At 53.5% G+C, this 14,086-nt stretch overlaps 1 protein-coding gene across 1 annotated transcript in view; it reads left to right on the top strand.

Annotated features, from left to right (window-relative positions):
• The window catches only part of ENG (endoglin), a 42,984-nt gene that overhangs the window by 6,706 nt on the left and 22,192 nt on the right, over nucleotides 1-14,086 (top strand). The window contains exon 2 of the mRNA XM_032165202.2: nucleotides 5,019-5,170. Coding sequence (XP_032021093.1) covers nucleotides 5,019-5,170 — 152 coding nt within the window. The remainder of the gene's footprint in view (nucleotides 1-5,018; nucleotides 5,171-14,086) is intronic.

Genomic DNA, 14,086 nt, shown 5'->3' with positions numbered 1-14,086 from the left:
CCACTGCACTGCAGCCTGGGCAACAGAGCAAGATCCCGACTCTCCAAAAAAAAAAAAAAGGCCAGGTGGTCAAACCAAGGATGAGCGTTGGTCTGGGAAAGAGCATGGCAGGGGCAGGAGCAAGGTGTGTTGAGGGGAAGAGCCCACATCTCCCCATTGACTGGGCATAAATAATTGTGACGGTAGTCACCAGTTCCTGGGCAACGCCCACTTAGCAGGAGCCGGCCGAGTGCTGTGCAGGTGTTATTTACTGGCCTGCTTGCTGACTCCAGAGGAAGCTGTTATGATGACCCTCATCCCCATGTTACAGATGAGAACACTGAGGATGGAAAGGCAGCTGGCGGGTGGAAGAATCAGGACCTGAACCTTTGGCATCTGTCAAATCGCTGTGCTTTTCACCTCTACTGTAGGCTGCAGTGTGGGAACTTGACCCTGCAGGCATTGTAGAACCATGGGGGAGCCTGGGGCCAAGGCATGCGGAGACCTCCTGGTGGCTGGAGGCAGTGGCTGGGCTGGATGCTGGGAAACCTGTGAGGCTGTAATTGGGCCTGAAAAGGGTAAAGAGTGGCCCAGGGGTACTGAACAAGACGGGGCAGGCCTTGCAGCAAGAGAGACCCTTGTTGAAACGTATCTTCCTTGGGAGGCCGAGATGGGTGGATCGCTTGAGCCCAGGAGTTTGAGACCAGCCTGGGCAATACGGCGAAACCCCGTCTCTACAAAAAATACAAAAATTAGCTGAGTGTGGTCGTCCACTTGTAGTTACTCAGGAGGCTGAGGCATGAGAATCGCTTGAACTTGGGACGGGGAGATTATAGTGAGCCGAGATCGAGACACTGTACTCTGGCCTGGGTGGCAGAGCGAGACTCTATCTTAGAAAAAAAGGAGGGGGTGGCAGCGGGAAGAAAAGTATCTGTTCTGGTATGATGAAATAATATTCACAGCTTCTGTGGGGCACCTACTCAGTACCAGGCACTTGACAGGGGTTACCCCATCAGACTGACACACTCAGCCTGTGAATGCCTGTTGCCTGCTGGAGCCAGACTGCCTGGGTTTAAATCCAGGTCGTGATACTTAGTAGCCGGGTCACCTCGGGCACATTCTTTAACCGCCCTGGTCTTCAGTTTCCTCGAGTGTGCGTGGGTGTAACAGCGTTGCCCACTTCATAAGGCTGCTGTGAGGATCAAATGAGTTCACTCGTGTAAAGCCTTGAAATGCTACCTTGGCTCCCAGTAAGCATGATGGGAGCATCTGCAGCGATTGTTGGTGGTCTGCAAATGGGGAAACTGAGGCTCAGAGAGGTTAGGCTTCTGCTCAAGGTGACCAGCATTTTAAGAGGCAGAGCTGGGATTTGATCCAGGCCATCTGGCTCCAGAGCTGTTTTTCTCGATCATCCTCCACGGTGCTGAAGGTAGCCCCTTGGAAAGTCTGGGAGGTGCTACGTGCACGTGGGTGGCGAGGGTGGAGAGGGGACAGTGGCGGGAGGTGGCTCCTGGGTCTCTCACTTGGGGTTCCAGTCACCCAGGCCCCCAGTGGCTCCTCCTCTGACTCAGTCCCGGGAGGTCCTGGCGTTTCCCTTGGTGCCAGGGGATTGTTTTCAACTTGGTCTGGGCCCGCCTCAGGCTCCGGGAGACGGGCCCAGGCGTCACACTCCCTCCTGTCTCCCCATTCTCGTCTGTGGGGTGGGGGCGGCCAGGATTCGAAAAGGCCCCAAAATAAATGGACCTCTTATCTGATCTCCCCGCCAGGCCTGTTATCTGATCATTACATAATGGCCAGGCCTGTGGCCTCTCCCGTTGGCTGACGGCATGGAGGAGGCGGCCCCAGGCGGCCCCAGCAATCCAGGAGGAACTGGGGTTCCTGGAAGTCTGGAGAGGGGGCAGGGAAAATCCCAAAGGGAAGGAGGGAGGCGTTGCGATAATCTGCAGGCCAGACACTGGGTCATGTCGGGAGACGTGGGTCCGATGCCCGGCCTGGTCAGCCATGTGCTGTGAGACTTTGACCTGTCCTGTCCCTCCAGACCTCAGTCTCCCCATCTGAGTAGGAGGGTCTTAAACTAGGTAACGGCCAAGGAACCTGTGCTCAGTGATGAGGAAAGGAGAGGGTGGGGAGAACATGGGGGCTGGTGGGTCAGAGGGGCTGGGGACAGGAGATGGCACCAGCCCTTGATTTTGTTGGGGTGAGGGAGACCCCAATGACCTCTCCATCCCAGGGGACCGTCACCTGGAGGCCACCCCATCCGGCCACTTCACCCCACCCCTTAGAACAGTCAATTCTACGGTGACTGAAGTCAGTCAAATAATTGTAATTAAGAGAAAACTGCCGGCCAGGCATGCCGGCTCACACATGGTGGCTCACACCTGTAATCCCAGCACTTTGGGAGGCTGAGGCGGGAGGATTGCTTGAGCTCAGGAGTTTGAGACCAGCCTGAGAAACATAGCGAGACCCAGTCTCTACTAAAAATTTAAAAATTTAGCCAGGCGTGGTGGCGCACAACTGTAGTCCTAACTACTAGGGAGGCTGAGGCAGGAGGATCGCTTGAACCCAGGAGCTCAAGGCTGCAGTGAGCTGTGGTCACACCACTGCACTCCAGCCCAGGAGACAGAGGGCAACCTTGTCTGAAAAATAAACAAATAGAAATTTAAGAAAGAATTGCCATGTGCCCAGTCTCATGGAGTCCTCCCAACCACCTCTGTGGATCATGTGGGCTCTGTTGTCATTTTATAGACCAGGAATTGAAGCCCCAAGGGGTGAAATCGTTCACCAAAGCCACATAGCTGGTAAGCATTGGGCCTGAGAGGCAAACCAGGTCAGCCTGGTTCCAGGGAGCTTGCTTTGAACCCAAATGCCACTATGTCCAGGCACTCCAGAGTCCCTGGGACATGCAGCATAGGGCCAGAGAGAGGACATATAAGGCCTGTGCCCCCGTGGCAGCCAGAGGTCCTCATCCAGATCTTCTCCTTCCCAAGACAGAGCTGGGAATGGCGTTGCCATGGCAAGGGGTGACCATCTCACTTCCTTTGCTGACTTCTGGGGCCCAGGGCCCAACATGCTGTGGGAAGGTGAGGAAGGAGGCCGGTGAGGCTCCAGACAGCCCAGGATTCAGAAGAAGCCTCCCTGCCCCCTCCTCCGAGCCGCCCTTGGCTGGACATGAAGCCAGTCTCTCCGCACCCATCTTTGATCTCCAAGAAAACAGGAAGTGAGCGCGACAAGATGGAGACACAAACTTCCAAACAGTCTCCCCTTCTGTCCTCCTTCCCTCCTCCGGAGCCCCCTTCCCCCGGCACATTCCTCAGGACGAGGTGTAGGAGCCTCATTTCCTTTTCCGACCCTGCTGGGTCAGGGTGAAATTCCATTCCTTTCCCTCAGGACCTGTGTTTCCGGGCTCTGCGGTCTGCTCCGGCAGCCTCCCTCCAAACCTGGGCCGCCTTCTCAGCTTGCCCTGTCCCTTGGGGCTAGGGAACTCTCAACCCCTTCAGACCATTCCTCCCACCACCTTGAGGCAGAAGAGAGGAAGCTTTGTCTCCTGATCTCAGCTCCTGCCTTACCTGGAGGGAGACTTGGGTTCACACCTAGGCCCTGCTATGAAGTCAGGGTTGCCAGGTACATCAGATAAAAATAAGCTGGGTGTGGTGGCTCATGCTGGTAATCCCAACACTGTGGGAGGCCGACGTGGGAGGATCTCTTGAGTCCAGGAGTTCAATACCAGCTTGAGCAACAAGGTGAAACCTCATCTCTACAAAAATGCAAAAATTAGCTGGGTGTCGTGGTGCATGCCTGTAGTTCCAGCTACTCACGAGGCTGAGGTGGGAGGATCACTTGAGCCTGGGAGGTTGAGGCTGCAGTGAGCTATGATTTTGCCACTGCACTCCAGCCTGAGCAACAGAGCAGAGTCTGTCTCAAAAAAATAAAAAATAGGCCAGGCGCAGTGGCTCATGCCTGTAATCCTAGCACTTTGGGAGGCCGAGGCAGGCGGATCACCTGAGGTCGGGAGTTCGAGACGAGCCTGACCAACATGGAGAAGCCCCATCTTTACTAAAAATACAAAAAATTAGCCGGGCATGGTGGCGCATGCCTGTAATCCCAGCTACTCAGGAGGCTGAGGCAGCAGAATCACTTGAACCCAGGAGGCAGAGGTTGCAGTGAGCCGAGATCACACCGTTGCACTCCAGCCTGGGCAACAAGAGAAAAACTCCATCTCAAATAATAATAATAATAATAATTTAAAAAATAAAAACAAAAATATAGGAGGCTGGCCGGGCACGGTGGCTCACGCCTGTAATCCCAGCACTTTGGGAGGCTGAAGCAGGCAGATCACCTGAGGTCAGGAGTTCGAGACCAACCTGACCAACATGGAGAAACCCTGTCGCTACTAAAAATACAAAATTAGCCGGGTGTGGTGGTGCATGCCTATAATCCCAGCTACTTGGGAGGCTGAGGCAGGAGAATCGTTTGAACCCGAGAGGTGGAGGTTGCAGTGAGCCAAGATCACACCATTGCACTCCAGCCTGGGCAAGAAGAGTAAAACTCCGTCTCAAAATATATATATATATATGTGTGTGTGTGTGTGTGTGTATCTATATATGTATATATGTATATCTATGTATATATGTGTGTGTGTATATATATATACACCCATATATACATGGGGCTCAGTGAAATCCGAATTCCAGAGAAACAATGAAAATTTAGTATAAGTATGTTCCATGCGATATTTGCAATATTCTAATACTTAAAAAAAGTACTCATTGTTTATCTGAAATTTGAATTTAGCTGAGTGTCCTTCTATTCATCGGTCCTGTACGTAGTAGCACTGTGACCTTGGGCAGGAGGCGTTTCCTCTCCTAGCCTTGGTTTGTTTAATCCATGTAATGAATATAATGATATCCACCTTGCAAGGTGGCTGTGATGATGCAGGAAAGCCCTTAGCTCATGTCAAGTCCCTAGGAGACGTTTGGAAAGTAGGAGTCATTGTCATCACCTTATTCTCACCTGGCTTTTTCCGGATGTTTCTCCAACAGGTCTTGCGGAAACAGTCCATTGTGACCTTCAGCCTGTGGGCCCCGAGAGGGGTGAGGTGACATATACCACTAGCCAGGTCTCGAAGGGCTGCGTGGCTCCGGCCCCCAATGCCATCCTTGAAGTCCATGTCCTCTTCCTGGAGTTCCCAACGGTGAGTGTCCCATGGCAGGGTCGGGTGGGGGCTCAGAGGAAGCTCCAAGGCAGATGGGGTGAGGGGTGCCTTCCTTGTGGCTGTCCCTGGGGCAGTGGCTGAGTCCTCATTAGGCCCCCTGCCAAGAGAGTGATGTGGGCATCTCACAGGGCCCGTAAGAGGTGGCATTTCTAGGGGCAGGGTCTGGATCAGGGCAATCTTTCAGGTGCCAGCAGAAGACTCAGGTGGGAAGAGCTGAGTAGAGAAGAGCCAGATGGGTGGGGGGACTAGGTGAGTGTTGCTTATGCACCTCCGATGATGGAGACCTCACGGAATCTCAGAAGATGCAGCTCCTCTCTAGGGAGCTTGGACTTTGAAAAGTGCTTCTTGGGCCAGCCGCAGTGGCTCATGCCTGTAATCCCAGCACTTTAGGAGGCCGAGGCGGGTAGATCACGAGGTCAGGAGTTCGAGACCATCCTGGCCAACATGGTGAAACCCCATTTCTACTAAAAATACAAAAATTAGCTGGGCGTGGTGGTGAGTGCCTGTAATCCCAGCTACTCGGGAGGCTGAGGCAGGAGAATTGATTGAAACAGGGAGTTGGAGGTTGCAGTGAGCTGAGATTGCGCCAGTGCACTCCGGCCTGGTGACAGAGTGAGACTCCGTCTCAAAAAAAAATAAAAAATAAAAAAATAAAATAAATAAATAAAAATACAAAAATTAGCTAGGCATGGTGGTGCATGCCTGTAATCCCAGCTGTACTTGGGAGGCTGAGGCAGGAGAATCGCTTGAACCCAGGAGGTGGAGGTTGCAGTGAGCCGACATTGCACCACTGTACTCCAGCCTGGGTGACAGAGACCCTGTCTCAAAAAAAAAAAAAAAGAAAAGAAAGAAAAAAGAAAAGTGCTTCTCAGTTGAGCCCAGATCTTTCTCCCTGGAATGTCCCCTATGGAATATCTGTGACCCTCAGAGATCCAAAGGCTGCTGCCGGCCTGGAGACAATTCTCCCCAGGAGACGCCCCCTCCCAGCCCACCATCAGTTAGTCTGATACGTTTGTCCTTAATAATAACAACACCTTTGTTAAGCGCTATGTGCTAGAGACTGTGCTAGGGCCAACTCTATGCCAGGAATTAAGCACCTCACATGTATTAAGCCTCCCGAGGCTCATCTGCCAGGGTCTGTTGTTATCCCCACTTCTTGGAGAAGGAAACTGAGGCTGGCTAAGAACGATGGAGTGACATGCCCAGGGCCAGAGTTCACACCAGATCCCTGGGGAATGCCAGAGCCAGCCTGCCACTTGGTTCCCAGGTGGATCTCAGTATTCAGGTGGCTTCTGGCCTGGTTGGACTGGAGATTACACCTGGTTGATGTGGCCTTAGGTCCTGATAATGACTTTGCCGTGTCAGCTCCGGGTAAACTTATGGCCAATCTGCCCCCAAAACTGTTAAGTTGCCTTGCGTTTGTGCAGTGATAAGAAAGTGCTTAGACCACCAATATCGGGGGACCCTGCTCCCCACTGCCCTGCCCTCCACGAGGACTGTGGACTTTGATAATTTCCAAATCATAGATAGTGCCAAACACACTTTGTGTGGTTTTCATAGGCATTGTCATTTTTTTTTCAAATTTGGTAATGATATTCAAAATACGACTGCCTCTGTTAGTTCACGTTGTTTGTTTTAATGTTCAGGTCCCTGTGCCTCCTCTGGGTGACTGGGATACTCCAACCCTCATTGCTCAATACTGGGCCAGGATGAGAGGAGGCCCCTAGGCAGGTGTCTAGGTCTATGGGAGACAGGTGTGTAGAAGCCAGGATCCAGGGGACTGGTGCATTCTCAGGATGCACAGGGCCAGGGCACTCCAGCTGCTACAGGATTAGGCATGGCTTGTTACAGCCTCACCATTCTGAACACACCCGATCTCATCTGATCTCAGAAGCTAAGGAGACTTGGGCCTGGAGGAAGCAACATCATGGATGTCCAGGAGCTCACCAAGGAAGGAGGTGGTGTGGAAGAGCACAGAATAGAGCGAATGCGGAGGCAGAGGGAGCAGGCTCTGTCTGGGGTCATCAGGTGGCAGGAGCTAGAGGTTCCCCAGGAGGATGGGGGAGATGGCAAAGGCCTGTCGCCATATTAAGAAGTTTGATCTTTATCCCGTGGGCAATGACAGTTCTTGGAGGGATTTTAGGGGCACGGCAGGGGGCCACTGTAACTCATGCCATATTCCAAGGATCCTTTTTTTTTTTTTTTTGAGACAGAGTCTTGCTCTGTCGCCCAGGCTGGAGTACAGTGGCACGATCTCGGCTCACTGCAAGCTCCGCCTCCCGGGTTCACGCCATTCTCCTGCCTCAGCCTCCTGAGTAGCTGGGAATACAGGTGCCCGCCACCACGCCCGGCTAATTTTTTGTATTTTTTTTTTTTTTAATAGAGACGGGGTTTCACCGTGTTAGCCAGGATGGTCTCGATCTCCTGACCTTGTGATCCACCCGCCTCAGCCTCCCAAAGTGCTGGGATTACAGGTGTGAGCCACCGCGCCTGGCCTCCAACGATCCTTGAGTTCATGACAACAAAATCTCCCTGTTAGCCTCTGCCTCTTCTAGAGAACTCGCTCCAGGGAGCTTCCAACTTTTAATTCAAGGAGCCAGGCTGCAGGCTCCAGGGCTTTCAGGGATGTTCATTTGAGGAGGTGGTAGAGACATCTGGGGTCCAGGAAACCCAGGGTTCAGTCCTGGATCTATCCCCAGCCAGCACCTCGCATAGCATCTGGTGTCCAGAGGGTGGTCCTTCTCCCCACTCGCTGGTAGACACACCTTTCTTGGACTCAGGAGCTCACCTGAGAACACAGAGTAGCAGAATCTGGCCCAGGGTCCTGGCTTACACCAAATCACTCGTTTTGTTTGTTTGTTTTTTGTTGTTTTTGTTTGTTTTTTGCCTCAGGCTCCCAGGTAGCTGGGATTACAGGCATCTGCAATCACGCCCATCTGCCATCACGCCCAGCTAATTTTTGTATTTTTAGTAGAGACAGGGTTTCACCATGTTGGAGAGGCTGGTTTTGAACTCCTGACCTCAAATAATCCGCCCACCTCAGCCTCCCAAAGTGCTGGGATTACAGGCATGAGCCACTGCATCCGGCCCCAAATAACTCTTGAAGGTGTGAGTGAATGTACGCATGCGTGCACAAATGTGTGCACCTCTGTATGACCTTGATGCAGGGGTTGAGAACACAGGTTCTGGAGCCAGACAGCCCTCCAATTGAACTGTGGCTCCACCTCTGAGAGCCACACAGCCTTGGGCCACCTCTGAGCTTTGATTTTCCCATGGGAAACCTAGAACCATTAACAGCACCTACCTCACAGGGGTATTGTAAGAATCCAGCAGGATGGTGCAAGCAAAACACCAAGCACAGGACCTGCCTGGAGCGACGACTCAACGTATGGTGGCTACGGTTATTGTTATTATTCTTTCTCTCTGGGCTCCATTTCTCATCTGTGAACATCCTCATTTTGCCAGGGTTGTTACCGTTTACATAATGTCTTCGCATCAGTTGAATAATTTGAACCTCAATGGTTATTGCTACAAGATCAATGGGGCAGGTCAGGTGCGGTGGCTCACACCTGTAATCCCAGGACTTTGCGAGGCTGAGGCGGGCAGATCACTTGAGGTCAAGAGTTTGAGACTAGCCTGGCCAACATGGCAAAACTGCATCTCTACTAAAAATACAAAAATTAGCCAGGCATGGTGGCAGGTGCCTGTAATCCCAGCTACTAGGGAGGCTGAGGCAAGAGAATCGCTTGAACCCGGGAGGCGGAGATTGCAGTGAGCCAAGTTCGCACCACTGCACTCCAGCCTGAGCGACAGAGGAAGACCCTGTCTCAAAAAAAAAAAAAAAAAAAAAAAAAAAATCAATGGGGCAGGGCTGTGAATCATTTTCAGCAGGGCAACCTGAGGTCCAGCCTCACGGAGCTGGGCCTTCCTCCTCCTGGTGCTTCTTTCTTGTCTCCCTGCTCTGAGGGTTGAGCCCATGATCCTGCCAGCCCCTACTGCTGTGACCACTGAGGAAACTGTGGTTTCCCTGGGAGGCACCTTTCTCCCCAGGCATCCCCTAAGAGTGGGGTCTAGAGCTCACAGTCCCCATTGCACAGCTCTCACCAGGTGCCCACTCTGTGCCCAGCCTGTGTTGATGTGCAGACAGAAGGTAGAGCCAGGGAGGCAGAGGTGGCATCAGCAGCCCTGGTATGAGTGGTGGTTTCAGCAAGTGGGGCTTCAGGGGGCCGTGGGTGATGGGGCGATGAGCACTGAAGGTAGAGGAGGGAGGGGCATTAGGGAAAAGGCTCCTGGTGTCTAGCCCAAGAGCAGGGTAGAGGGCATTCCAGGCAGAAGCCAGTGCATAGCAAAGGCCTAGTGGCACGGGGCTAGACATGGTAGTGAGGGTGGCGGCTCTTAGCGGCCAGCCCGATCCCTCCTGACCTATGGCCGGCTTCTTCGATCCCTGGCACAGAGAAGTGGCTTTCCCGTCCATCCCTCAGAATCCTCAGATTTCCTGTGGGTGGGTGGTAGATGGGCGGTGGCAGCCGAGAGCCTTGGGGAAGTGCCGCTCAGTGCGTGTGCTGGGCAGGTCTGCAGACAGCCCCACTGGGCAGGGGCTGGATCTCGCTGGGTCCCTGAAGGGCAGGCCGGAGCCTGGATTCCGGGAGGGGGCCTGGGGTCACATCCTGACCCTCAGAGACAGGAAACCAGCCTGGTGTCTCAGCAATTCCCGTCAGGCTGACTGGGCCTATCTGCTATCCTCCTAACAAATGCACAGGCAGCCAGGCCAGGGCAGAGCTGGGTCAGCACTGATTCACCCACTCCTGGGCAAACTTGGGGCAGCTGAGACCCCACCCACCCCTGAACATACAGAGCCTGTCAGGCCCCAGCACTGACTCACTCTTGACCAGAGGGGCAGGCAACGCCACTCAGGCAGAGAGAGAGAGCTGGGAGGGACCTGAGCTCCCCCAGACTGTCCTGGGAGGCTGTGGGAGGCCATGGAAAGCAGTACAGCCCTCAGACTTGAGCAAAGGGGACCCCTGCCTGGGCTTGGGGGAAGCAGTCTCCCTCTGGCCCTCTGCCAATGGCTGCCCTCTCCTAGGGTGGGGAATCTGTGGGGCCAAAGGGATGCACCCCCCTGAAATCTGCACCCCTCCCTTCTAGACGATGCTCTGGGTACCCAGGACCCCAGAATCCCAAATGGCTCTGAGCCTCCTCTCAGGGCTGCAGGGATCTTAGGAGCACTCCATGGCTATGTGAGCTCCCCCAGACCTGAAGGATGGTTGAGTTGGCTACTTGGGGAAGCAGACATGGTGGAGTTTGGGTATCTGGGCTGAGCTGTCCACATGTGGGCACATGAGCACCCTTGCTGGGCTGTCAGAACCGCAGTGATGAGAAGGAGAAAGCACTGGGGCCAGAGGTTGCCATTTGTATTCTTGTCTCAGGCCTTGCAAATATTAGAGGTAGGCTTACTGAGGGGGCAGGATTGGGGGTTGCGGCGGGGGGGTCAGATGGGCTGAGCAGGGATTGTGCCTGCCCTTACTGCTGAATCCTTGGTGTTAAGCTTGAAGTCAGCCCAGGAATCAATATCTGTTGGATGGATGGATGGATGGATGGATGGATGGATGGATGGATGGATGGGTGGGTGGGTGGATGGGAGGATGGATGGATGGGTGAGAGGATGGATGGATGAGTGAGAGGATGGATGGATAAGAGGATGGATGGATGGATGAGAGGATGGATGGACAGATGGGAGGATGAATGGATGGATGGATGGGAGGATGAATGGATAGATGGATGAATGGATGGATGAGAGGATGGATGGATGGATGCATGGATGCATGGATGAGAAGGTGGATGGACAAGAGAAGGGAGGGAGGAAGGGAGAGATGATAAAAGAAAGGAAGGAAAAACTGTACATTCTTATAAGCATTTGGTGATTGGCTGTTCCCAAGGGGGCTGATGGTGTTCCTTGCTGTTTATGTCTGGTCGTTCGGAGGTGTTGGCTTGTTCTCTGCCAAGCTCTTGAGGACAGACTTATGCCTTTTCTATCCTTCTTTGAGAACACAGAAGCCCCAGGCTGGGCCCAGTGCCAGCCTCTCAGACAGGCAAATGAGTTGGAGAGGTGAGGACACATGGGCTGACCACCAGAAGGGCTGGAGGTACCAGGGGCCCCCTCAGCTGAGGAAGAAGCATATCTCTCCAGGGGATTCTGGAAACCCACTCTGTGGCCATCTGGCTGGAGACCAGGACTCCTAGATGTAAAATGCTGGGACCCCCAGAAGGCAGCCTGGGATCTAGGGGCCACACAATTCTAGAACATCACTGAGCTCAACTCCTCCCTGCACAGATGGGGAGGCTGAGGCTCAGAGATAGGGTGCCACAGCGAGGCATGGCTGAGAGATTTGTAGTTCTCACCAGCTGCAGTCCACCTCTAACTGGACCCATGCTTCCCAGCCCCTAAACCATGGATGGCTCTCCTTGGATGACTGTGCAAGGGGAGAATCAGAGGGATTAAAAAACCAACCAGGCCAGGCGTGGTGTCTCACACCTGTAATCTCAGCACTTTGGGAGGCCGAGGTGGGTGGATCATTTGAGGTCAGGAGTGCGAGACCAGCCTAGCCGACATGGGCGAAACCCCGTCTCTACTAAAAATACAAAAATTAGCTGAGCATGGTGGCGGGTGCCTGTAGTCTCAGCTACTCCGGAGGCTGAACCAGGAGAATTACTTGAACCCAGGAGGCGGAGGTTGCAGAGATCGTGCCACTGCACTCCAGCCTGAGTGACAGAGCAAGACTCTGTCTCAAAAAAAAAAAAAAAAGCCAAACTACTCCCACATGTTTAGCTGGGCACTGGACAACCTACTTTGCAGACGGAATTGCACTGAAACCTCATAAGTCTATGAAGTGGGAATACCATTTTCCAAATCAGGAAACTGAGGCCCAGGGCGGCATAGTGACTGTCCAAGGTCATAGGCTAATGACTGAGCCCCCATCTGAATTCAGGTCGGTCTGGCGTTGATCCCTTCCCCTGCCACCCTGCCTGTAGGACCATCTGAGTTTTCTGGGGTGGACAGAGGGATGGCTGGCTCCAATCTGACCGCCTCCGGTCAGGCCCTGGGAGGGTGGGGGCTGCAGGCAGCCCTGAGGCTCCACTCCTAGAAGAATTGCTGGAAGCGACTTTCTATAAGTGGCTACTAGCACTCAGGGCCTCCTCACCGAGATCCCCCCTTCCCGCCACCAACTGCTGGGCAACAATGGCATCTGTGGGACATTGGCACAAAAATAGAAACGCAGTCTCCCGCCTACCCACTCAGGGAGGGGGCCGCGTAGGCACAGGCTGGCCAGGCTAGGGGTGAGGGGCTGGCCAGACTGCGGAATTCCCAGGGCCCCGTGAGGAAGGCTGGGAGCTTGGGGTTGGGGTCAAGGCTGGCGCCATCGTTCTTTGCCTCTGGGGCCCCCGGCCGGGAGAGAAGGGGGAAGTCGGTGTGCGTGTGAGTGGCCGTGGTAGTGAGTCAGGGCCATGGGGAGGGAAATGTTTGCTGTAGAAACCCTGACTGGGTTTTTCTGGTAACCAGCTGTCTTTCAGCTTGGCCCCGCGGCTCAGAGAACCTGAGCACCCAGCTTTCCAGCCCCCCTGAGTTTCCCAACTACTCACTTGCCCTGTGACTCAAGGCCCCCACCTCCTACCTGCCCTCAAGCCTGCAGGGAAGGACTTGGTGACAGCTGAGTAGTAGCTTTGGTTCGTGAGGTCTGGGATGAGAGCTGAGTGTCCCAAGAAACATCCCGAAGTTCCAGCCTCCTCGTCACCCCTCACACCCGGCATGACCAGGCTGTGACCTGCACTTCCCTTTTTTTTCACTTCCTTTATCCATAGCCCAACCTGGTACTGGTTCCCAACCCTGTCCTACCCCCATTTCACAGATGAGGAAACTGAGGCATACAGAAACAGGGACAGTGGCGGAGCAGCAGCAGGACTGGGTGGCCACGGGGCTCCTTCCTCCCCACTCAGGGCTGGGCCACCAGACTGCACTCTGGCTTCTGCAGCACGCTTGGCCTGTGGGTGTCACCATGGGACGGCGGATGGATGTCCTCATCCACCACAGGCTGTGCTGTGTCCTGGCCATGATCTGACTATCCAGAGGGCCCATCTCTTCATTGTGTGGGCCTTGCAGTTCTTTCCTCCAGGTGGGGACAAGCAGATGGGGCTGCACAGCAATGGACTGTTAGGGCAATCTGGGAGAGGTGCAGTTGAGAGGGAGGACGTGGTCCAGGGAAAGCAGGCCCCGCTCTGGCACCACGCCCAGCCTAGAAAGCATAATATTTTTAAAAACTGCCAGGCATGGTGGCTCATGCATGTAATCCCAGCACTTTGGGAGGCCGAGGTGGGTGGATCGTTTGAGTCCAAGAGTTCAACACCAGCCTGGGCAACATAGTGAAACCCCATCTCTACAAAAAATACAAAAATTAGCCAGGCATACTGGTGTATGCCTGTAGTCCCAGCTACTTGGGAGGCTAAGGCGGGAGGACCACTTGAGCCTGAGGGGCGGAAGTTGCAGTGAGCAATCATGCCACTGCACTCCAGCCTGGGCAACAGAGGGAGACCCTGTCTTAAAAGAAAAAAAATTTTATACATATATATATATTTTTTTTATTCAAAACTGATGAAACAATATATTTGGAAAACCAAAAGTTATAAACCCACTAGAAAACATCAATCAAAACATGAACTTATACAAACATAAATTTGAAACATATCTTATCCCATAAATTAGCATAAAATAATTATTTAAAAATAACCAACCTAACTGGGCGCAGTGGCTCACACCTATAATCCCAGCACTTTGGGAGGCTGAGGCAAGGCAGATCACAGGTCAAGAGATTAAGACCATTGTGGCCAAAAAGGTGAAACCCC

The sequence above is a fragment of the Hylobates moloch genome, unplaced genomic scaffold (genome assembly GCF_009828535.3).
Source record: "Hylobates moloch isolate HMO894 unplaced genomic scaffold, HMol_V3 SCAFFOLD_10, whole genome shotgun sequence".
Classification (NCBI taxonomy): domain Eukaryota; kingdom Metazoa; phylum Chordata; class Mammalia; order Primates; family Hylobatidae; genus Hylobates; species Hylobates moloch.
The sequence above is the reverse complement of the archived record's forward strand: the minus strand, read 5'-3'. Positions and strand labels throughout refer to the sequence as shown.